The 25,683-nt window shown below is 41.5% G+C and overlaps 1 protein-coding gene across 1 annotated transcript; it reads left to right on the top strand.

Annotated features, from left to right (window-relative positions):
- Window positions 1-17,612: 17,612 nt before the first annotated feature.
- On the top strand, window positions 17,613-22,321 carry LOC123456565 (40S ribosomal protein S27-like). The gene is made up of 2 exons (XM_045139926.1): window positions 17,613-17,918; window positions 22,238-22,321. The coding sequence occupies exons 1-2, from the start codon at window positions 17,613-17,615 to the stop codon at window positions 22,319-22,321; spliced, it is 390 nt and encodes a 129-aa protein (XP_044995861.1).
- Window positions 22,322-25,683: the final 3,362 nt, after the last annotated feature.

Genomic DNA, 25,683 nt, shown 5'->3' with positions numbered 1-25,683 from the left:
GGAGTTTTAAAATATTTATTAATTTGAAATCAGAGAGAGAAAAAGAGAGATCCACTGCAAATGAACTCAAGATGAACGTGCCCGTTTAAGTGGGTCCTGGGGAATCAAACCTGGCTCCTTTGGCTTCACAGGTAAATGCTTTAACTGCTAAGCCATTTCTCCACCCCCTTAAATCATTTTTTAAAAGTGCTACTCCACAAGGTGGTACATTCATCTGAAGTTCTTTTGCGGCAGCTGGAGGCCCAGATTCATCCATTCTCTTTCTGTCTAGCTGCCTCTTTTCTTCCTCCCTCCCCCTCTCTCTCTCAAATAAATAAATTGAAAAAAATCACATTTTATTAAAGTGTCTAATCGAATTGTGTCTATCACCTGGAGACAGAACCACCCTTCAGGAAATCTGTCAGTTCCAGAGACTTTACAGAAATTGTATAAAGCCCACATCAACATGAAGGTTTGTTACTGGAGTTGTTAGGATCAATGCCTGGTCCCTGGTGGCCCAAATAACCACGTTCAGTCACCTATCCACTATATGCCCATTAAAGAGACAAATAATGAAAAACAGAGGGAACAGATTATTCATTGTGGCCACACTGGGAAGAGGAACCAGTAAAGGGACCAAGTCACCTCTTATTTCCATTTTCAGGGTTCTGATGCAAGGTTAAGTAACAGGTATGCATAACTACCAAGAAGTTCTGGTCAAGATGATCCCACCCACCAATTACATGCCATTATGAGACTCCAGAGGAAATTCTAGTTCCCTGGAGTCCTTTGTCTCAATAGTATGATGGTCAAAGTGGTGGGCAAACCATCTTTCTTTAGAATATCTTCACTCCTGCCAAGATGGGTTATGGATTGGCACAATGGTCTCTTTGGATATTATCTACTCTCACATCTTGCGAATACCTTCCACAATAATCCCATTGGCTATTTCCCATTCTTAACCCTTAAAGATACCCCACATTGTTTTTTAGTAAGCTCTTATTTTCTACTCTATGCCCTAAATGCTTGTGGCAGCAAATACAAGGCCTAGGGAGCTAAGGGCAGGGGATATCCAGAGTAAGATCCTGGTAAGAATCCCAGGTGAGCCCTTTGTTATAGATGGTATTAATGCAGGGCCATTCATTGACATAGAGGTGCACAGACCAGCAGAGGGAACAATAAGTAATAGAGATTTTCAGATTCAAGAATTGAAGTCCACATTAGCAGTTTTTGTATTTTTGTAATTATCAGAAGAAATTACATTGCCAAATAAACTAGAAGCTGGTCCTTTCAAATTAATGAATTCTAACCCAAGACCCCAAAACTTGCACCAGTTATAGACTGCCAATACCTATATAGCCTCCAAGAAGATGATGGTCTCAAATGTCCATGTGGGAAGTAGCCCAGCGGGCTAGATAGCTAGACTCCAATAGCAAAGTCAGTGACTACAGAAGACAATGTGAGGACTAGTGAGTCTTTTTCAGAGGCTGGATCCAAAGTCTGCCTGATGACCCAGCCAAGAACTCTGTTCCACTGCTGAGGGATGACACTCATATCATTCTTCTTCAAAGGAATTCACTGCTGTGGAGCACAGCCTACAGATTCTCATTCTCCCCTTCTTGACAACCTCAAATTGCCTTCTAGGTACTCACTCCCCTTCATTCATTTAGAAATGAAACCTTGGTGCTCGGCTCAGTGGGCATGCCTTTAATCCCAGCACTTGGGAGGCAGAGGTAGGAGGGTCATGGCCTTGAGTTTGAGGCCACCCAGAGACTACATAGTGAGCTCCAGGTCAGCCTGGGCTACAGTGAGACCCTGTTGGGCACTGCTAAACATTGGCTGAGACTCTTGGAAAGTTGTCCTGGGCTGTTCGACATGGCCCCAGACCTTGGGCTGTGGGGGTTGCAGCCAGCCTTATGGTTGGGAAGACAGTCTGGCACCAGAGCTTGTCCTCCCTCCTCGTGAGGTCATAGTGTGCCTCATCTTCTCCCAGAAGAAAGGGGACAAGAGGGCCCTCCCCATCCCAAAGCACCTCAGCATTGCATAGTCTAAGGTCCCCACACCCCCTCCACCATAGTTCGTGACCTATGGCCAGCTGCCCAAGAGATCCTGATATGGTCCTAAATAGTGTCCAGGCTGCTGTAGCCATCCAATATGTGGCTGAAATCATGAAGCTTTCCACGCTGCTTTTGTTATCTCCCTTGCAACTTTTCTGTCACAACTGCCTTTCAACACCATCCAATAAGATAGCAACCCATAAACCTTTCCCAAGTGTTTACAAACACACTCCCTTTTTGAATAAAGGAGAAAAAGTGCTACCCATCAGACTGTCTCCCAGGTGGTTCACTTCCCGTCACACTCACCCTGCTCTCCCCAAGTCCTCCTGTGCAGGCAACAACTGTGGCCAAGAACCCCTGGGGATAGTAAGGACCCTCAACACCCTACATCAAAAAACCAAAAAATAAAAGAGAAAGAAACAAAAACTTAATTATTCCCTGTGCACACAATGGGTTTGCTGATTTTACAGCCTCTGCCATTTGGTACCTTCAGATATGACCAGGGCCAGCACCCTGAGTATGCAACCTCTATATGGAGTCCTATACTCAGAAAACCCTCACATTTGGCCTAATACTCTCTGATCACCATCTGAAATCCATAGTCATTTTATAATTGAACTTGTGTAAGTGGAATACAATGAGCCAATAAAGCAAAGGTGATACACTGGTCTTAGCATGAAGCTGTGAATGCCACAGTGGACAATTCAGAGGCAGTATTGGGTGGCAGGGTAGCCAATGTATGACCTGGACTACACTGGAAGTTGAATAGGACATGAGACTACTCACCCTTTTACCATAAATTTGTAACATCCTATAAAAATTTTACCCCAAATCTGACAGACACACCAGAACAGATTCATGTCTCCCCTTCTGATTCACAGTGCACTATGCTGGGATTTGTGCCTCTAACTCTCTACTGGAACTAAGGAAGCAGAAGTTGCAGAGGAAATGAGAAAATGAGTAGCTTCTAGCTCCATTGTCCATAAAAATGGTAGCACTATATATATATATATATATATATATATATATATATATATATATATATATATATATGAGTTATATATATATATGAGTTCTTTAAGACAACGATGTACCTTTAGGAGGAAGTTCAGCTGTTTTGCTGAGGTACTCTATAGGAGATGCTGACCACCATCAGGCCAGGGAGAGATTCAGGACATATCCATGACAGAGAAGTTGAGTGGAAAGGTCAGAACTGGGGTTAAGATCCTAGTGAGAACTGTGAAGACAGAATGGTGCTGTGGAAAGGCCAGTGTGTTCCTGCTGGGAGTTGAAAGTTATCAGTGATAAATGGGATGTGTGACACAACAAAAACAGATGATAGAACTGTATAGTGAATGGAGGAGCAGAGACACATTGCCCTCATGCCTAGGTCATTCTGTCCAGGGTTACTGCCCAGAGAATTGCCCAGGTTCCCACAGAGAAACAGACAGACAACTGAATCTTAATATTTTAATAACAATCTGCATCACATTTGGAGGAAAAGCAATGCTAAACCTCAGGGAAAAGATCAATCCCTAGCAGGGAAGCACAAAGGTACTTTTCTATGATATGTAGGCCAAAACGACGTGGTGTGGCTGCAAAATCTCAAGTCAAAAGACATCAGCTGCTTCTGTGTGGGGAAGATTCTTGATTTAACCTGTCAAAAGTGAGTAGAGTCAGAAAGAAGTCTGCAGTGGGGCACAACCCCCAGCTCTCCCCAGGAGTTAAGATCTGGGGACAGGGCATGGAATATGTACCATTCATTTCAAGAGATCTGGATCTTGTCAATGACATGCTGCATGGCCACTGAAACGGAAGTAGATACGATGGGCCATTCCAGGCACAGAGAAGTAGAAACCCTCATATCTTCGCGATAAACCTAACCCAGCAACCTCAACCTAGGTGGTGCTCTCTGGCCCTACACTTGACCATTCTACCTATTACTCAATTAAAACACAAATGTGTTTCTAAGTAGAAACTCAGTGCATGAATATTTCTCTAAATTTGGTGCTTATCAGTCATCTAGAACCTGTAAAAATATGTATACTTCCTGACAAGTGACAAAGATATTACAGTTGAAGTGTCTTTAAATATAATAAAGATATAGAGGACTGATGGGAAAAGTATACATGAATATAGTCAAATAATGTTTCTTTCCTTTTTCTTTCTTGTTTCTTTTTTCCTTTTTTATTTATATTTTATTTATATTTTTATTATATTTTATTTTATTATATTTTACTTATATTTATTTTGCTGTATCCCAGGTTGACCTGGAATTCACTATGTATCTCAGGGTGGCCTTAAACTCATAGCAGTCCTCCTTCCTCTTCCTCACAAATGCTAGGATTAAATGTGTGTGCTACCATGCCAGGCTAAGGAATATATTTCTAACCAGATATAGATGGACGAACAGATGGAAGCATGGGTGAGTGTATGGATAGAGGCTCTAGGGCCAGGCTTGTCAGAATATGCCCCCAGGAGTGGAGATCCCTAAGCACCTGCCTGTTCCCCAAGCCCCATCCTTGTGTGGCGCTAGCTTCTGCACAAAAATACCCTGGTCCTCCCCTGCCCTAGCTTACCAACTTTGTCTTTAAGGCTGGCCATCTGTTTCTGTAGCACAAGGCACTATCCAGCAAACAGGGGAGAAAAATAAAAGGTTAGCATGTCCTTGACTCTTCTCTTCATTTCATTCTCACCCATCTTGGATACCTATCCCTGCATACCATAGCCCAGTGGTTAGACTAGAATGAGTTTTTAAGGGGAAGGAGGCACCCTCCCTCCATGAGGGTGGGAAAGGGACATGAGTGAGTTTAACTTGGAGGAAAACCCCACTGCTTAGTTTAGAGGCCATTACTTGAGGGCAGCACCACATTTCAGCAGGTGACTGACTCTTTTCTTGTCTTGAAAAGTGAAGAGGTGGTTCCTGATCCCCTGAAAGAGAACACAAACATATAGCTCATATTGTCAGAGGAAAGGCTGAAGGGGCATGACAATATCTGCAGTAGGACTGCCTTAAGCTCTGTAGGAAACTAGTTGCCTTCTCTGCCCAGAAGCCATTCCCTTCTCTCTTAGCTGCCTCCCTAGGAATTCTGGCTTAAGGCCTTCCTCCGTACACCATCTCCTATGGGAGAACTATCTGAGGAGGTAGAGATGCTTGAGAGCAAGGTTGAAACTCTGGGAGACAGCCAGTTTTCCATACCCAACCTTCTCAACCAAAGTCTCTAGACTTACCTGACGATAAGTTCACTCTGGGCCTGACACCTTTCTGGACCATTACCACATGCTGAGACCTTCCTGGAGTTTGAGAGATCTTGGTGTTGGAGTCCCTACTGTTGCCTACTCCACGATGCACAGACGGGCAAGATGGTCCTGGCCTGCTTGCTGGAACCTAAAGTAGGAATTTGTAACTGATATGCCCCTCTCTCTGCTGGAGTGATGCAGAAAATAGGGATTTAGAAGTAAAAAATGTAACCTAGTGGCCACTTTATTCCTAGGTTAGTCTAGATCTGAGAAGGCCCAGGACCACTATGAGAAAGGCAGCAGAAATCAGGAAAAGCCTAACCTTTTAGGTGGTGGACAGCCCAAATAAGCTGCCAACTACACCTCTTTGCCAGTTCCCCTCCTCCCAACTCCTTGTTGAAGAAGTGGTAAAAAAAAAAAAATGCACAGTATAGAGAAAATTTCATAAGCCATATTAAACATTCCATCCTATTAAAATGGCCCAAACATGGCATCTTAATGGCATTAGAATATGTGAAGAAAATGAATGTGTTTGGGGCATGGCATGGAAAGGGTAAGAGAAAAGGGAAGGGAGAAGATGAGGAAAGTCTACTCACTTGGCCCTTTGGAGCTGCCTCTTTCTTTGGGAGGGTTTCTTCCCGGAAGTCTTGATCACACTCAGTTGGTCTGTTTTCCACAGTCTCCTTCCCAGCCTGAGGCTTCAGCTGTATGGGGAAAGAGGCTAACGGATTTCTCCGAGCTCTGTCCGCCACAGGAAAACCGGAGATAGGAGGAAAGGTTATTGGTTTTGGAAGATAATATGAACGATGCTCTTGCGACTTCATTCTCATGACAAATTTTGAGATAATATCATCAAAAGATTTTTTCTTCTGTGCCATTTTTTTTCTGGGAGTGGCTTTGGGCACTTGGCTAGGCACTTGCTTAGGCACTTGGCTAGGCACTTGCCTAGGCACTTGGCTAGGCTCGACCCGTTTTTTCGCTGTGGCCATGTTTACTATCTTCATTGATGAAGGTTTGGAGCAGGGGACGATGTAATTGCCAAAGAGCTCACATTGCAGGACTGCGGCTAATGCCCGAGGCACATCCCATGGAGCTGTTCCTGATCCATCAAGGGCATCATGTTGGGGTGTGACTCCAGAAATTTTCTGGCCTCTTGAACTGATTTTGGGCCCTTTGGACAAAACCTTCACTTTCAACATACGTGTTACTGGAAAATCATCTGACGACAGGTCAGAGGACTCCGGGTCTTTGGGTGGCTGGCCTGGCCCCTGGATAATCAAAGGTAATATTTAACTTTCTTTCATTTTCAGATTACTTATTCTTGACCGCCCTTGGGTCCACCAAAGGTAAAAGGTGTGGCATTAACCTTAGCATCTTCATCCAGGCTACCCTCCCCTCTCCTTCAGGCCTCCCTGGCCCTACCACCCAGAAAACTCCAACATGGGTTCCCCTGATCTCGCTAGCCCAGGCAGCCTCCATCCCTGCAACCCCTGGGAACAGTCTTACTTAGATTTCTGCTTTACCACTGTGTGAGGATCTCCCACGAAGGGCATCTCCCCACCATTCCGTTACCCCCTTGGAGACGCTCAGGCAGCCCTCATCCCTGCCACTGCCCTCCCTGTATCCAGGACTAAGATCTGCTCCCTAAGAAGATACCTCATCATCCGAGGAGCTCATTTCTGAATAGTATCTGGACCGGTCAATAGAGACACTGCCAGATACTCAGGGCCTCCATTGCCTCCCACGAACAAATGCTTTAGAATGTTGACAGTAGCTCAGGGCAACAGGCAAGCTTACCAGTCACACCAATCAGCGTGAGCCTTGTAGCCTGGGCTTTGTGACTCCAGCCAATGAGAGCCCAGCACTGTTACCAAGGGGACCAGCAGTTGAAGATGCTATTGGAGGGTATAGATGGGGGCGGGGCTAGAGCTCAGGGTCCAGGACTAAGGCACTACCACCTCTGTGCTTCTACCACACGGCTTCTATTTGAAAGAAGGGAAGTAGTAGTACCTCTCTGGAGTTTATGAGGCATAAAATCAATAATGAATGTGAACAATGCTATGGCTAAACAAAATGGTTTTGTCAATCATTTTAAAAACTCATTGTGAACTTTGCTGTACAAATAAATAGCATGTTCATCACTTTCCCCTTTTGTTATTCTATTATATCCCCCCTCCCCTGTCCCCATTGCACTGAGAGCCCTCTTCAGTGGGATTATTTATATTCACCATGGGGTTATAAGCCTATATTCCCAGAGACTACTAACCCTACACTAGGGTGAAGAGACAGGGGTTTAAACCCTTTGAAACAAAGGTGAGAACAGCTTTTCAGATGTATCCATAAGATCTATCAAGACTCACCTAGGTCACTAGCCTATATGTTTTATATATAAAGTAATCATCCGGGATGTGCACTGCTTTGCTTATGTTGCTTTGCTGGATTGGGGCCTCATGGTGTAGTTTACCAGTGCTAGAGTTAACACAATGGAAAGAGAATTTTACTAATATAGAGATACAAACTAAAGCTACAATTCATTCTTGTATGTCATATTTGCAAAACGTAAAGAGCACAGCATGCCAAGTTATGAGCAAACCAGGGCTTCTGCATACAGATAGTGGGCATGTTTGTTGCAATAGACCATTTTGCAGAATGTTTAGAATACAAAATACAGGCTTCTGGCATTTTTGTAATGAAAACAAGGAGTTTATTTACTGCCTTCTTGGTATTACTTTTTTTTGTAATATTTATTTGAGAGACAGACAGACAGACGGAGAGGCAGATATAGAGAGAATGAGTGTGTCAGGGCCTCTATCCACTGCACATGAACTCCAGATGTGTGTACCACTTTGTGCATCTTGCTTTATGTGTGTATCAGGGAATCAAACCCAGGTCCTTAGGATTTGAAGTCCAGCACTATAACTGCTAAGCCATCTCTCCAGCCCATTGGTATTACTTTTAAAATTTATTATTATTTATTGATAATTCGCTGCTTATTTTTAAGTTTATAGAAATCATTTCCATTTATTTATATGAAAGCAGAGAAATACAGAGAATGGGTGTGCCAAGGTCTCCAGCCCACTACAAATGGATTCCAGATGCATGTGCCATCTTGTGCATCTGACCCTACATGGGCACTGGTGAATTGAACTTGCTTGCCAGGCTCTACAGGGAAGCACCTAAACCACGGTGACATCTCTCCAACCCTTTATTTTTTTATTATATATTTTTAAATTTAATAATTTTTTATAAAAACGTGCTCACAGACCCCTTCTACACTGCCGTAATTCTTCAGAGGGTCTTCAGTGGGGTTATTTGTATTCATAGTGGAAGCCAAGAACCTTTAGTCTCTGCAGAGATGGGGGATATGTGGTGTCTTAAGGTATTCCCACTCACCCTGAGGTTCTTACAACTTTTCCATCCCCTCTTCCATCATGCTCCCTGAGCCTTGATGGGAAAGGTAGAGATATATTATCTCTATTAGTTACATTTTAAATCATAGGTTATAGTCTTATATTCCCTCTCCACCAGTTCCTATTTCCCTGAGGACCCCCTTCTGTAGCATTCTTGGTATTCAACATAGGATAATAGGGGCTCAGTCAGTCTCTGAATGAGGGGTTTTGTGCCTCAGGATTTTTCTACTCAACCTGTGGCTCTTACAGTCTTCCTTATTCCTCTTTCACAACAATCCCTGAGACTTAGCAGATATGTTAGTAGTTTGGTTTAATGCTGAGGTCTTTGTAGTCTCTGTATTTCTACCTGATGTGTTTTAATTCATCACAGTGCCTTTCACTATTTCCATGGGGCGCATTGTCAGGCTACCATTGGGAATAATACTGTGTGTCACTGCTTCCTCCAAAAAATAAAATACATTCTTTAACCAAGAGTGAAAGCATATTTGATTAAGGGGGTAAAGAATTTGCATAGAATTTTGAGAGAGATTTTGTTGTGATTATGTGCATTTCAACTTATCTACAGAACAATCGGAGCTCTTGGGCCTGTGAGTTTTCAGGTCATGTGATTCTGGCATGGTTCCCAGTACCAGCTATGAGTTCTCTCTCACTGAGAAGGACTCATGTCCAACTGGAAGACAGCTGGCTACCTATAAAGGTTGTGTGTCACTATTTGATAGGTGTGCACTTCTTGTTTGGCTGGTTGATTGTGTAGCTTGCAAGGTTCTCTGTTTGTTCATGCTGTTGCTCACCATTATCATCCAACAGCTCCCTCTGTTCAGGCGCCACCTGCCGCGGACTGACTCTTGGGGAGATCAGGACCGAGGGAGAACAAGGGCGAAGGCTCAAGGAGAACTCGGGATTCGGCGAGGAAATGACAGACAGACACACTCTAGGTAGGATATGCTGCTGCAATTTACTGAAGGTTTCATGAAGGTTTTATACAGATTGAACAGGGGAACTTAGTAAGCCAACAAGTGATCTCAGAAATCATTAATCTAAACAATCTTAAGTATTGTTCTATTGTAAGCATACATGTAATATTTATCAGGCAGGAATGTACCCATTTTTTAAGAAGGACGTCTTGTATCATTGACCACAGCTTTACATGAATAGAAGCTTGGGGTAAGGGATGTAAGGTGAACAATAGGTTATTTATTTTTTATAAACCGAGCAGAGAGTCATCTCTTTTCACTTATTAGATTATTTATATAATCCTCATATTCATTATAAAAGTGTTTCTATCCAAAAGACCACCAATATTTTAAGGCTGGTTTAATGTTTTCCAGGAATTCTTTTCTTTCTTGTCTAGAGTATAAGCACCAAGGCTTACGTGTCCTTGCTAAGCATTTCATAAATGGAAGAGAATGCCATAGCCTCCTTATTCCTTCATAATTCATTCATCTGTTACCGAATTCATCATATTCTCCCTCATAGGGGAGTGGATCTAGGTAGTTCCCAGCCCTGGGAGTCTACTATCAGCCCTTGATCAAGTACTGAACATACCCCCCAGGAAGTTTCCTGGTGGGAAAGCCTAAGTTTTACAACTCCTTATCTGTAGAACTGTCATACTTCTAATGAACATTACCAATTAACATTTCTACTTTCACTTTCTCAGGATCAGTATTGTTCTAAAACATCATAAGCTGTTTTTACTCTACACCATCTAAAAACTGTTCTAGAGTTAATTTTTTATTCCTAGTAGAGTTATACATTTCCTCCATTGCCCTAATCATAGGAGGGGCACATTCAATACTCAAATTGTTTTTTGTACTCTGACTGCATGCAAGATTAATAGTAAGTGTAGCATAGAAACTAGCTGTTCTTTGACAAACAACTAGAAGGAAGCAGGAGAGAAACAGAGCGCAGAAAACAGCTCATTGGCGCCAGCAATTAGGTCGTCGTGACTTCATGGGCAGCAGGAACCTTTACAGTAACCGACTGCCAAGGGGTCACCGGGGGCATCCCTCCGAAGAGTGCTGGCCCTCTGTCCTCAGCTCTCATCCAGTACAGAAGCATCTCTGCTTGCTACACAGGCGAGGTCGCCGTGGACGTACCACCATAGCACTATCCAGTGGCACAAGGGTTTAGCAAGAGGAGATTTGTCTTCTTTTCAGTTCCCATGTGTCCTAAGACAGTGGCCTGTGGTGGTGTCTTCATCAATAGGCTCTTACATTTAAGTTCTAGCAGGGAATCAAGTGCTTTGGTAATGGCCTGCATTGTTTTAGGGACCTCAGGGTATCCCTAGCAAACTTCTTGCAGTGGGAGTATGTAGCCACATGTTGCTGAGATGAACATTCAGACCAGACACAGTTTATGGGAGGAAGAAGGGGTTTATTTGTAACTTATAGATCCGGGGGAAATTCCATAATGGCAGAAGAAGTTGGTCCCCCTTTCACCTATGCAAGCAGAGAGAAAAGCTACTATCAAAAGTAAGCAAACACACTTCAGGAATTCCAGGCAAAGCTCCCACCCTTTGCATATCTTAGGACTGGAATTCCATGTCCATCCCCATACCTTAGGTGTGGACCCTAGAATCCACCCACAGCCCACAGTGACATCTACTCTAGTCAGGCTGCTGGAGATCTAAGTTACAAGTTTGAATAAAACTCCTGTATCTTTTGAGAGTCATCCATTCAAACTACCACAGGGGGGAACTCAATCTGGCCCTGACACTCACCACCCAGAGGCAATGGCTTTTGATTAGGTTTTCTCCACCTCCTAATGGAGACTTGTTCTGGGTCATCCACCTCCCTTAATCGGGGGTTATATCATGTATGCTAGTATCCAGGAGGGAAGTTTTTATCATATTAATTCCTTTAGTTTTTAATTTATTCATTTATTTATATTTTATTGACAGCTTCCATACTTACATACAATAACCCATGAGAATGTCTTCCCCTCCCCCACCTTCCCCTTCACAGATCTACACTCCATTATATTCCCTCCCTCTCTCCCTTAGTCTCTCTTTTGTATTGATGTCATCATCTTTTCCTCCTATTATGAGGGTCTTGTGAAGGTAATGCTAGGCACTGTGAAGATATGGGGTCAATTTCTGTCTGGACGATTGCATTGTAAGCACTCCTACCCTTTCTTTTGCTCTTACATTCTTTCTGTCACCTCTTCCACAATGTACCCTGAGCCTGGGAAGTTGTGATAGAGATGTTTCAGTGCTGAACACTCTTTCTCACATCTTCTCAGCACTACGGTACATTTTCGGTCATCCCTGTGGTCTCTGCCACCTGAAAAGAGAAGCTTTTCTTTGTTAAAATATATTATTTATCTGACAGAGGAAGAGGGGGAGAGAAAAAGAGAGAGAGAATGGGCACGTCTGGATCCCTTGGGAATCTGGCTAAAGTGGATCCTGGGGAATTGAAATTTGCAGGCAAATACCTTAACCACTAAGCCATCCCCTCCAGGCCAAGAAAAACTTTTCTAACCGGAAGTGAGAGTAGCATTAATATATGCATATGAACATTAAGTAAAGGGCTTGAAGGGCAGTTTGGTGAGCATAATATATGCATTTAGCCAGACATGAGTAGGCATTACACTCCTAAGGCTCATGATCCTCCCCCACACCATAGGCTTTTGATTAGGTTTTCAGTACCAGGCATGTAGTCCCTCCCATACGGCTGGCCTCCAGTCTAATTAGAGAGTAGCTAGTTTCCCTCAGAACAGACATGCCACTATTGCACTTGTTCAGTCATTTGGACTGACTGGCTAAACATGAGGCTTGCAGTGTCCACTGTTTTCACCACTGATGACTATGTCTCCCATAGGGCTGCGTGCAGTGCAGCTTTTTCCAACTTCTGTGAGCTGGTCTACAGGGAGGAGACTTTTAGCTCAGCCACAGTTTGATTTCTCAGTGACCTTGGAGCCCAGGCATGTGGAGCATCATCAATAGAATCTCTATCTATCTATCTATCTATCTATCTATCTATCTATCTATCTATCTATCTATCTATATTTGACAGAGAGAAAGGGGGGGGGAGAGAGAGAAAGAGATAATAGGCATGCCAGGGCGTCTAGCCACTGCAAACGAACTACAGACATATGTGCCACCTTGTGCATCTGGCTAATGTAGATCCTGGGGAATACAGCCTGGGTCCTTTGGCTTTGCAGGCAAGCCTGAACCATTAAGCCATCCTCCAGCCTGAGCAATAGGGTCTTATCATCTCTTTCTTCTGTGAAACCAAGAGTCTTGGCAATAGCCTGTAGTGTTTTGAGGGCATCAGGGACCTCCTTATCCAACAACTCACTGGAAGGTATCTGATCCCTGGCATTGACGTTTTCTCTAGTAACAATCTATGGCTTATCAGTCTGCCTTTATCAAAAATGTAGGTTTCCATATGCTTATTCACAATATCCTGAATTTTTATTAAACCTCCCCCATACTACTTTTACTCAATCCCTTTCCCTAACCTTGTTTAGGCCATTCCACCCCCAGTACTGGAATTTTCCCTTCAAAAAGCTGTTGAAATTTACATTCTCCTTCAATAATACCTTCTTAAACCCACATCAGCACTATACACTAAATAATTTTCATATTCATTAACATAATAAGTAAAAAGTGCCATTTAGTAAAAAGTGTATTTCTTCCTTCCAGAATTGAGCATTTGTACACTTTGGCCATTTTCCAAATGAATTCTTTATCTTCTGTATTCATTATTTGCAGTAAGTTTATATCTGAAGATCATTGATCAATTTGTTATGCATGTCTTGCTCCTCCTATAGAGCTGTCATTTTATTTTTACTTAAGATACATAATCAGCAAAAACAAATTGTGTTTGAAGATGCCAGAAAGAATGCTACCTAAATTTCTGTATGTCAACTTAAAGATACATGCAACATATAGTAATTTTATACTTTTGTCATAAAACTGTTGTCCTTGTGTGCATTCCATTATTCAGATATTTTGTAAGTCCTCACCCATTTCTAAGCAAGAGCCTTTAAGTGCTGAGTCATTCTCCAACCCCTTACCTATTTCTAAAACAGCGCTCACAGATATGAAGTTACCAGAACAACCAAACCCATTGAGCTATCCTATCACCAAACATGCTATTGTGTGTTTAAGGCACTAGACTTGAGAGCAGCTTTCACATCCTTATTTCTCAGGATGTAGATGAGTGGATTTAGCATTGGGGTCACTGCTGCATAAAATATACAGACCATTTTGTCCCCATCATGGTACTTTTTGTTCTGAGGTCTCACATCAATATGTACTAACGTTCCAAAGTAGATAGTTACCACTATCAGATAAGGTAGGTGCAGGTACCATTTTAGTGCAAGCTTATATACCTGGATTTGGGGTATGTATTGCCATAGAGAAATATGTCAGTTGTCTTACAAAGTGACTTTCTGTCTCAGCGTGGTATGCGTGTGAGGCTGTTTCATTGTTTGGTACATCCTGGGCTTAACTCAGCTGTTTAGGAAGGTTTAATCTTCAGATCAACTGTCCTTGATGCTGTCTTAAATGTAATAACACTAAGTTCATGTGTGTTAATTAAACAAAAAATTGGCAACTCAGACTGAGAATAATTTTTATACCACCACACTTTATTCAGATATAAAGGGACATAAGAGAAAGAAAGAGAGAAAGGGAGAGAGACAGCAATGGGTGGATAGTTTGAGGGCTAAGGAGGAAGGGAAAGTGACTGGTGAGACCAGGGGAAAGACATGATATGGTGTCGGAGCCCATGAAAATGAAGATGGGCTTTGGGACAAAGCAAAACAAGCAAAAGAAAAGAAAAGAAAAGAAAAGAAAAGAAAAGAAAAGAAAAGAAAAGAAAAGAAAAGAAAAGAAAAGAAAAGAAAAGAAAAGAAAAAACAACTGTGAGGACAGGCTGAAGAAATCATGCACTTCCAAAAGGATTAAGTTGAAAACAGTCCTAAAAAGTTTCCCATAGCAGCCTGGCAGGAAACAGTGGGCAAAACTCCACCAGTTATTCCAGACAACTGGCCTAGGCTCAGAGGAGGTGTCCACCCACACTTGGGCAGGGTGCAAACTTGAGAGAGGTCTGACTGGGTGCACTAACTCCTGTGACTGAAGCAGGTGGAGTGAGCTGACATAACAAGCATGGCCACGGTGTGATGCAAGAATGTAGGAACCCTGCCTTAAGGTCTGTCCTGCCTTTCTGTGGCAAACCAAGCCTCTCACACAGTGACCTGTCTACCTGATATTTCTGCCAGTGTGTTTCAGAAGTGCTTTGGTTTAGGAATTTCTTCTGTTCTATAAATATGAAAATGTCACTAAACCCTTTATACGTTAGAACATCCTATTTTGGTCAACCTGAATATGTGTCCTTAGGACATGCACATTCATATTTGGTCCAAGAATAAACTTGTATCCTTTGAGATAAGGACTGTGCTTTGCTTTCCTAATATCTTAGGTAATAAATATATATCATGGTCAAGTAAAATCCTTGCTTTGGGACTAGAGAATTGGAATAACATTTAACATGCTGGCCAGAAAAAACAAAGAATCCAGGTTCATTTCCTGAGTGCCCACGTAATGCCAGATGCAAAAAGTGGTACATGCATTTGGAGTTTGCATACAGTGGCTATAGGTGTTGTCTCTCTCTAACTCTTTTTCTCACAGATAAATTAGTAAGTAAAAATTTTCAAAATATTTGTTTGTAAGAACCAGTCTCTCTGCTGCTAATTTTAAGTTTTGAAATGCTATATTTTAAAACCTTTAAAATGTTTTCTTTACACAACATAAAATTCATCATCTTCTTATTCTAAAGAGTTTTAGAATGTTACTTGTGCTACTAGGATCTGTCATTCTCATTTAACCATAAACACAATTCCTTTTCTCAGTCCTAATGAATTGTTGATTCAGTTTCTGTTATATACTTGCTAATTCTGGGGTTGGAGAGATGGCTTAATGGTTAAAGACCGTGCCTACAAAGCAAAAGGACCTAGGTTTGATTTCCCAGGATGCACTTAAGCCAGATTGACAACGTGGTACATGCATCTGGGATTAGTTGGCAGTGGCTGAAGGCCCTCATGTTCTCTCTCTCTCTCTCTGTCACCAAATAAATAAATAAATGAATAAATATATAAAAATTGAAGACACGAGCCATCATGCCAACCCAGATGAGGATTAAACAATTTAAAAAACAGAAGAAAAAGTTTTGCTGATTCTGGATGTTTCACATAAATATGAACATACAATATATAATATTTTGTGTTTAGCTTTTTTCAGTTTATTTTCAAGGTTCATAAATATTTCAGCATTATTAACGCCACATGCATTTTCACTGCCAATGTTCCATTTTATGTATATACTTCAAATTATGTTCTATTTGTCAGTTAATGGATGTCTAACAATTTACAGTTTTCTGGGCTTGAGAGATGGCTTAGCAGTTAAGGTGCTTTCCTCTGAAGTCTAATGACACAGGTTCAGTTTCCCAGAAACCATGTAAGCCAGATACACATAGGGCGGTATGCATCTAGAGTTCATATGCAGTGGCAAGAAGACGTGGCATGCCCATTCTTGCTCTCTCTGATAATATAAATAAATAAGTAAAAATAAAAGTTTCCAATTTTCTTTTTCCTAGTACAAGTACTCTTTCTATGCATGGCCATAGTGTGACTTAGGTGATTAGGTATTATCAGTCTTAGAAGTCACTGAGGAAACATCTCTTCCTCTTAATCAGCTTTGGACCTCACCTCCTGTTAATTCAAGAATTTTGAGTTCTTTACTGATGCAACAGTAACTTGGGGTTTTCCTGGATCCTTGTTGTCAATTTGAAAAATGAAATTCACAGACCAGAGGATATGTTACAGAAAGATTTTATTATAGCTTAAAGATTAAGGAAGAGTAAGAGAAGGAGTATTAAACCTAGAACATAAAAGAAGGGAGCAAGTTGGGGCTCTTTCCTAGGGACCCAAGAGAGGATTTGAGACGCCCCATAAGAGAAGTAGGCAGAACATTTACCCAATGTGGCAAGAGGGGTTTTTGAGAAGTGCACCTAGAGACACAGATCTGTTTATTTAATTTAATTAATTAATTTATTTCTAAGCAGAAGTGGCTATGTGAGGAAGATCAAGTCCATGGGTTACTATGGAGAAATAGCAGAATTTATAGCTTTTCCAGTAATATTAGATACTGATCAGAGTTTCTATCCTCTAGGAAGGGTGTAAACTTAATCTAGAAATCCTTCCTAGAGGATGTAACATCCTTGCTTCTGCAAGCATAGTTACATATCTGGCTTTTCATTAAGGAATACAAAGACATTGAACTTTGGGGTTCAATTGCCCTGAATACCTAACCAGTTTCATTGTCCTATCATTTCCCCTCCTGAAGAAGTAGCCAGGGCTGGCCCCATGGATCTGGGCAATAAATGTTTCTGACTTCTTCAACCCAAGTGGAGACAATAGTTCCATCACTTTCCATGCTTCTCCAGTGGGCATATTTTACACGACCCCAAAAGTATATTGGTGGACTTTTAATGTGGGAGGCAGCTATAGATCCTGAAAAAGGCCATTGGTGGGGAAAGAATGAAAGCAAGAGAAATCAGAGAAGTGGGGAGAGGAAAGTTTGAGCTTTTTAAGGTTTCCAGTTGTGTAGATGTTCAGGCCTTGGAAAGCCATGAGGGAAGCCAGGTAGATGGAGTTAGTTTGTCACAGGTCTATCTGAGTATAGGTTGACTGTAGGCAAGAGAGTATAAATTTAAAATAACAACTAAGCACACAGTGTCACAAGATTAGTAGAATTATTAACATAAAGGATGGGAATAATTCCCTGTCACCATGAAGATTCTAAGCCTGTTTGCCAAATTGCATGGCCTATACCTGTTCTCATAAAGTAGATGAGATAGTAGCAGAATTATCAAGAATAAATACACCAACTTTCCTGCAGTGGTGACCTCCCTGTGAGAACATGCCTCTCGCCAATGATCTCCTTCACCCCTCTCCAGAAGAGGAAAGGAGGAAACTCAAGAAGAAGCACCTAATGCAGAGCCCCAATTCCAACGTAATGGATGTGAAATTCTCAGGACGCGATAAAATCACCAGGGTGTTTAGCCATGCACAAACAGTAGTTTTGTGTGTTGGCTGCTCCATGGTCCTCTGTCAGCCTGCAGGAGGAAAAGCAAGGCTTGCAGAAGGATGTTCGTTCAGGAAGAAGCAGCACAAAAGGCAGCCTGATCAAGATGAGTGGGAAATGATCCCAATAAACACGTTTTGGGTAAAAAAAAAAATACATAAACTGTGTTTTACTTTTAATTATTTTATTTAATTGAGAGAAAGTGATCAAGAGAGAATGGTTGCACCAGGGGCTCTAGGCAGTAAAAGCAAAATCTAGACTCACACACCACTTTGAGTATCTGGCTTATGTGAGTACTAAGCAATCAAACCTGATTCTGAGACTTTGCAGCCTTAACTGCTAATCGATCCTCAAACACCTTTTGGATAAATTTTTAACCCGGTCAATAACTAATATACCTAGATAGTTACAAAAATAGGTAGCTGAACAAAATAAAACTTAGAACTGTTGTTCGAGGCTGCACTTCTGTTTATTATAACCAGGACAAGGAAAGTGAGATAAAAGAACAGAAAGAGAAAAAAAGGAACATAGAAAGAGCAGGAAGGGAGATTAAGAGAAAAATAGGAAAAACTTCACCAGGAGATTATAACTATAATGATGGTTAGGCAAAAGTTCTTACGCAAGGCATTTTCAGGGCCTGCTATCTCTGTGGTTAGATGTGGCACTTTTGTAAAAACTGTCCTAAGAAAAAGGCTGCTTGGCCTCCACCAGAACCATATCCTAAATGTCAAGGGAACCCCAATGCCTTCTGACTCAAAAAGACTTGAAGTGATTGCACTTACCAGAGTATTGATGGACCTTGAGGTTTCTTGGACAGGCTCCTGTAAAGGTGGTCTACCTTGAAAGGAGCCAGGTAATCTTATGGGTGGCAAAATATAAAATAACTCTTCTCATTGACTAATGTTTTTGGTTTTCAGTGCCTCATTTTTACTTTGGGATTAGAGTTAACAATAACACTGCCTTTAGGGCATTTCAGTTCACATTCAGAAAAACTATTGTTTGCTCCCAGAGAGACTATCGCGTCCATCATTCCTTACTCATAGTCTAAGAGACATCATCCTTTTTACCAGAATGTGTTGTTCTCTCTAAATACCTACAGGGGAAAACATATATTTTTCTTTGACAGGAGATAACGTAGGTCATTTAGTTCAGACAGATGGTGAAACTATAGACCGATCTGTTCCTGCCACTCCTGTAAATATACATCTCAAGGATCCCTGTTATTTACTCCCTTCAAAAGCAGTATCCACTAATGTCAGATTATTTTAGGACCTCAAAATAATTAATGACTTAGTGGTCCTCCTTCACCCTGTATTACATATACCTTATCCACTATTAACTCAGAATCATTCTGAAACCACTCACTACTCAATCTAAGACCTAATGAAAGCTTTCTTTTCTATCCCCCTATATCAAGATAGCCAGACATTACTTGTGTTTGAAGACCCAACTCATAAAACAGGACAAGTTATTTTAGAGGCCGCCCCTATATGTTTTGATTGGCCATAACTAAGGACCTCATAGACTTGAAGAGTGGTAATATCACCCTGTTATAGTTTTTGGCTAATAGTTTACTTTGTCGGGCTTCTGAGAAAATGGTCTCTTGAGAAACTAAGGCCCTCCTCAATATCCTGGATAAGTGGGGATAGAAAGTGAGTTATGTCTTTCTAAGATAACCTATCTGTGAATTCCAGTAGAATATTAAAAATGTATTTAAGATCCCAACAAATTGAGCCTACTTTAGCTTATTCCCTCACTCAGACTTTAAAACAACTGAGGGCCTCCTTCAGAGTTACAGGCTTATACAGGCTTCGGGTCCCACGCTTTGAAAAACTGACAAGACCACTATACCAACGTGTTCAGCAGACACAGAGGCATCTGTCACTGCTATTAATATGGGAACTTGAGGCACATTGCTCCTTTCAACAACTTAAGGATGCATTGACTCAGACCCTGGCTGTGGGATTACCTACACATATAGTGGTTTTCTCTTCATGTAACAGAGAAAATAAGTGTTGCAAAAGATGTCCTAACCCCACTTAGGGGATCAACACCACAACATGTGTAATATCATAGCAAAGAGTTTGACATAGTAGATAAGATCTGCCCTGATAGTCTAAGGACAATTGAATCAGTAGGATGGTTATTCTCTGAGTCACATAAACTAACCTTAAGAAACCATCTTTCTGTACATACTCCCCATGACATTGGGAGCATTCTTAATTCAAAGAAGCAAATGTTGTTATCAGATAGTAAAATAACAAGTGGTCATGGTGGAGGTGCCTGAAATAACCCTTAAATTTGCCTTTCTCTCAACCATGCTACTTACCTCCCAGATGATAAAGACCTTGAACACTCCAGTTAATGGTCTTATGAAAAACTAATGCTGCTGGAACATAACTTCAGGACAAGCCCTAAGTAACCTTGATCTACAATTACACACTGATGGGAGTTATATTTTAATTTTTAAGTGGTTTTTGTTTGTTATATTTCATTTATTTATTTATTTATTTATTTATTTAGGAGAGACAGCTAGAGAAGGAGGCAGATAGATAGAGAGTGGGTGTGCCAAGGTCTGTAGCCAATGCACATGAACTCGGTACTGGGTTATTGACCATGGGCCCTTAGACGTTGCAGACTAGCACCTTGACTGCCAAGCAATGTTTCCAACCCTGAAGGGAGTTCTTCTTACCCAGGATGAAACCAGAAGGGCAGGATGTGAAGTGATAACTGCGAATAAGAGATTCATTTTTTTTTAATTTTTATTTATTTGAGAGTGACAGACACAGAGAGAAGGACAGATAGAGGGAGAGGGAGAGAATGGGCACGCCAGGGCTTCCAGCCTCTGCAAACGAACTCCAGATGCGTGTGCCCCCTTGTGCATCTGGCTAACGTGGGACCTGGGGAACCGAGCCTCGAACCGGGGTCCTTAGGCTTCACAGGCAAGCGTTTAACCGCTAAGCCATCTCTCCAGCCCGAATAAGAGATTCTTAAATCAGACCCACTCCCAGCTAATACCAGTGCCCAACTAACTCTGCTGATTGGACTGACTAGAGCTCTAAACATTGGCAAAGGGAAATGAATAAATATTTACACAGACTGTAAATATATTTACTTAATACTACATGCTCACGCTTGTATTTGGAAGGAGAAAGATTTGTTAACTACCTTAGTAATCCAATTTAACATTGTAAGGAAATTTTATTCCTTGTAGGGGCATCCGTCCTTCCCCTTACCTTTTACACTGCCATGAGCATCAAACTAACATGACAAAGTGATGGTAGGCAGCCACTTGGTAGATTTTGCAACTAAAGCTGTAGCTCTACAGACAGAAGGATTGTTCACCTTCTATGGGAGGATTCCCTCCAAGACACAGTATACCTCTGGAGAAATCACAGAGGCACAAGAGGATGGCAGCAACTTAGACCAATACCATGAATGGTGGATTGCCTCTGGTAGCTCTACGTGGATGCTTCAGTCCTGACAATGTGAAATCTTGAAGTCTATCCATGTCATGCATCAATTAAGGAGAATAATCTCAATTCAACTAATGAGGAGAATATTCACAGGTAAGGAAATACTTTCAGTTTAAGGAAGTGGCATTTTTTTTCCTCAGGAGACTTTATAGGAATCCATGACAAAAACAAGCTCCTATGCCTGTGAACACATAAAAGATCTCAAGCTGCTTTTCAAATGTCCGATGGCTTAAATGTAAAATAAATTCTTAAACCTGATTCTTATATAACTTCCTTTTTGAAGGTTTTGATAGCCCATGTAGAATTCAAAGCTAACTGAAATCAAAAGTACATAAAGGCCAATATTTTAGCCTCTACTATCAGGTCATAAGGCCACAAGAGATAATGGGACACTGCTAATATGTTTATACTGGCAGTGAAACAGATAAAAAAAAAAGTTGTACAATTTATAATAAGAGAGTCACAACAGAGGAAAATCAGTCCTCAAGTTTTCCCAATAGAGGGAAGAGCACTTGGTCACCATGGACCTGACTCATCCTAATAGATGACTCCAAGGCTGAGGGAGACATATAGAGCTCTCCCATGTCCAGAGAGTCTCTTGGAGAGCCATTTTGACCTCCAAATGTACATCTTTGGGGTTCACCTACACTGAATGTCTTGCCATTTTCTGCCTCTTATCATTGTGCCCCTGGTAACGGCAAATTTCATGGCTTTTTTGTGATGAGTCAGGTCATTCACTTGTTTTTTTTTTTTTTTTTTTTAGGTCCACTGATGAGCAGTTTACAAGACCAAGAAACCATGCTTGCTTTTGAACACTCAGAAGGAAATATATAACCAAATACACAAGGGCACAGCAAAGACTAGGACAACACACACAGAGATAAAATTTCTCTCTCTTTCATCAAAATGGCTTATTTTCTATACTTCCTCCAGTTTGGTTTTCCCACTATACTCATTACCCATTTCATCTCTCCTCATTTTCAGGCAGCTCACACTCAGATTGGCATGCAGCAATTCACCTACATCAGTGCGGGTCCCCCCAATGAGCTGAACTCTCACCATTTCTAATCAGACTGTCAAACATCACTTACTGATAATTTTCAGATAGTGACATAATAGAATATCTGACTTACAGATTTCTCTCTTGGGTCTTTAGATACCTCCTGGGGGAAAGACTATAATTAGTCTAAGACTCTGATCAGCATGAAGCAGTTATAGACTGACCAGTCATCAACCTCTTCCTCTAATAATATTGAGAGTTTTTTCTCATGAGAGGGAGGAAAATGAGAGGGTCATAGGTAACACTGGGGAGAGGCAGTTAGATAGGAAGGCCCACAGGAGAATTACGGATCTGAATTCCTGCAGAACAAATGGAGGATGCTGAACATCACGCATCAACCTTGCTTTCTGCAACAGCTGCCACAGAGCAGGAACTGATCAAGTGGGTGTTATCTTTAGCCCCAGCATCTACCAAGCAGTGAACCAAGTTGTGGTGACTTCTGGATTCAGCTCCAGACACAGGATAAAAGCCTGGGTGCTCATGAGATTTTTATCTCGTTTCCTGCCCCAAGGATTTTTCCTCTCCCCTGAGCATTCAAGGTTTTCATCACTACTAAGTGCTTAACAGTTTCCTACTTTTCTTGAAGGAATTAAAAGGGTTCTTTTACCCTGACCTCTTAGCTAATTTTGGTCTCATATCTCTCTGCCCTTGGTAGCAGTAATTTTCATGGCTTTTTGTTTGGTATTATGTGAGTCAGGGTATTTAATTGGGGTTTATTCTAGGACCATTGATGAGTAGTTTACATGATCATGAAGAAGAGACCAATTTCTACACTACTGAAGAATATGTCTTTCCCTCCAGTAGCAAGAAGTAATTGCCTATGGACCTTTGGGGAGGGTGTGTATGTATGTATGGCTCTCTCAGATTTCACAATGGAATAACTTGAAGTCTTTCCATTTCATGCATCATATATATAGAGAAAACTCAATCCCATGAACACAGAGAATGTCCACAAGTAAAGGAAGAAATATATCTCAAGGGTGGCGGGTTGTCTTCTCAGAAGACTTAATAGGAATCCATGACCAATACAAGTTCCTATGCCAGTCAAGTCATCAAGGGCCATTGATGAGAAGTTTGCAAGAATAGCACTGAAGAGCAAGTCTTTCCCTCCTGTAGCACACAGTAACTCCCTAGGGATCCTCAGGAAGGGTTTGCCTTCATGAGACCCTCACTTTTTGCAACTGGCAACTATATAGATCCTCAGGGAGGCTGTGGGCTCATGAGAACCACCCTTCCAGCAACTGTGAACTGCCTATTAATCTGCAGGGAGGGGTGCTGCTGCAAAGGCCCCTCCCTTTCAGTAAGTATTAATTGCCTATTAATCTGAAGAGAAGGGTGTGGCCTAATGGGCCCTTCCCTTCCTGAAACCCTTAATTGCATATTAATCTGCAGAAAGACTGTGGCCTCATGAGACCCTCCCTTCCAGCAACATTTAACTGCCTATTAATGTGCAGGAAGGGGTGTGACCTCATGGGACCCTCCCTTACAACAACTGCCAATTGCCTATTAATCTGCAGGGAAGGGTGCGGCCCCATGGGACCCTGCCTTCCAGAAACCCTTAACTGCATATTAATCTGCAGGGAGACTGTGGACTTATGGGTGCCTACCTTCTAGTAACTCTTAACTGCCTATCAATCTTCAGGCAGGGTGTTGCCTCCTGAGCCCCTCCCTTCCAGCAAATGTTGTCTTCTAATTAATGTGCAGGGAGTGGAGCGGCTTCATGAGGCCCTCCCTTCCAGAAACCCTTAACTGCCTATTAGTCTGTAGGGAGACTGTGGCCTTATGAGCCTCTCCTATGCAGCAACAGTTAACTGCCTATTAATGTGCAGGGAGGGGTGCGGCCTCATGGGCCCCTCCCTTCCATCAACTGTTACCTGCCTATAAATCCTCACTATGGTGTGGCCTCACAAGCCTTTCTTTCATACTGAAGGTACGTTGATGGAATTGATCTTATGTAGTTGTTATTGAAGATAATTGCATCTGCTAAACATTCAAGAAGACAATGATCATACATGTAGTGTTTAAGGACTGTGACTCTTAAGATCTTTTTACCCTCTCTTCCATGATGTTCCCTGGGATTTGGAGAGTGAGATATAGATGCACCATTTAGTGTTGGATACTCAAAAGTGACTTAGTTTCAATATTATGGCTAGTTAGGACCCTTTGCAATTAGAAAAGAAACCAAAATAAAAGCTATCAGCTAGAGTATTCTATGGGCAAACCAACAAATATTTAGAAGGCAATTTGAAATCATATCCAAGTTACAAATCGGCAATAGTAATTCCCTCATGAGAACCTATGTCCTCTCTAGCCAGAGGCTTTGATCCTTCCTAGTCTCAGGAATACACTACCAAATTCTGTAAAATTCTGTATTCCCCACATTTCTCCCAAAAGGAGAAAAGTATGAACATCAGTGGGAAAAAAAGTTGAATCAAAGCAGCACCCCAAATCAACTTGATACTCAGGAGATGTACAATGTTTTCAATACCCTACAAATTCAGAGGAATTCAGTTGTAATTAAAATTGTAGAAATGATGTCTGAGAGTATATAGGCTTCATACTAATTTTAAGGAAGGATAACATATCATAATGGCCCATCCATAGAATTTGAAATATTGAGGCTACAGAGATGATTCAATGGTTTAAATACTTGCCACACAAGAATGAGTACCCAAGTTTGCAACCCTTACACTCATGTTAAATCCTGCATGCTATAGGAGGCAATTTTAATTCCAGTCATGCTTATGAGGAAGAAGGTAGACAGAGGTATAAGAATCCTCCAGAACGTAAGGGGAACAACTACTGTGGTGAAAATTTGTGAGGCTGATTCAATATTTCGTGAATTAGGGGGGAACTTGAGGCCTGCTAACCCAAAGTTTTAGGTTCTTTTTCATCTTAACAATGAGTTAGGAAACATATTCTAAGAAAATTAAATTTATTTTGGGAGAATTGCTATCCAGGGGAATATTAGAAATACTCAAACAAGAAAGAAATTCTTTTCCTTGCCCAGCTGAAGAGGGACAGAGGAGAAATAGGGAAATCTCCAGGAGAAGAGGCTGTAGAAATGGCACACTCACACACACACGATGCTCAACAGGAGAGCCAAGCCCAAAAGATTTACAAGGCACCAATGAAACTCAGGAATGGAATTTGTGTCTCATCAAATCTGGTCAACAACAGGAATAATGGCCCACTCCACCTGCCCACACTCTATCATGACTCAAGTGGGTGCCCCTGGAGCCTGCCTATTTAAATTGACAAATCAATCATGTCTTTCCCTTTACATACATGAATCTAACTAAAGAATACATTTCAGTTGACTATAAAGGCTGTTCCTTGGTCTTCTGTCTCTATGCCTCACTTTCACCTA

Source organism: Jaculus jaculus, chromosome X, assembly GCF_020740685.1.
Source record: "Jaculus jaculus isolate mJacJac1 chromosome X, mJacJac1.mat.Y.cur, whole genome shotgun sequence".
Classification (NCBI taxonomy): Eukaryota; Metazoa; Chordata; class Mammalia; order Rodentia; family Dipodidae; genus Jaculus; species Jaculus jaculus.
Note: the sequence above shows the minus strand (reverse complement) of the source record. Positions and strands in the feature narration are given on the sequence as shown.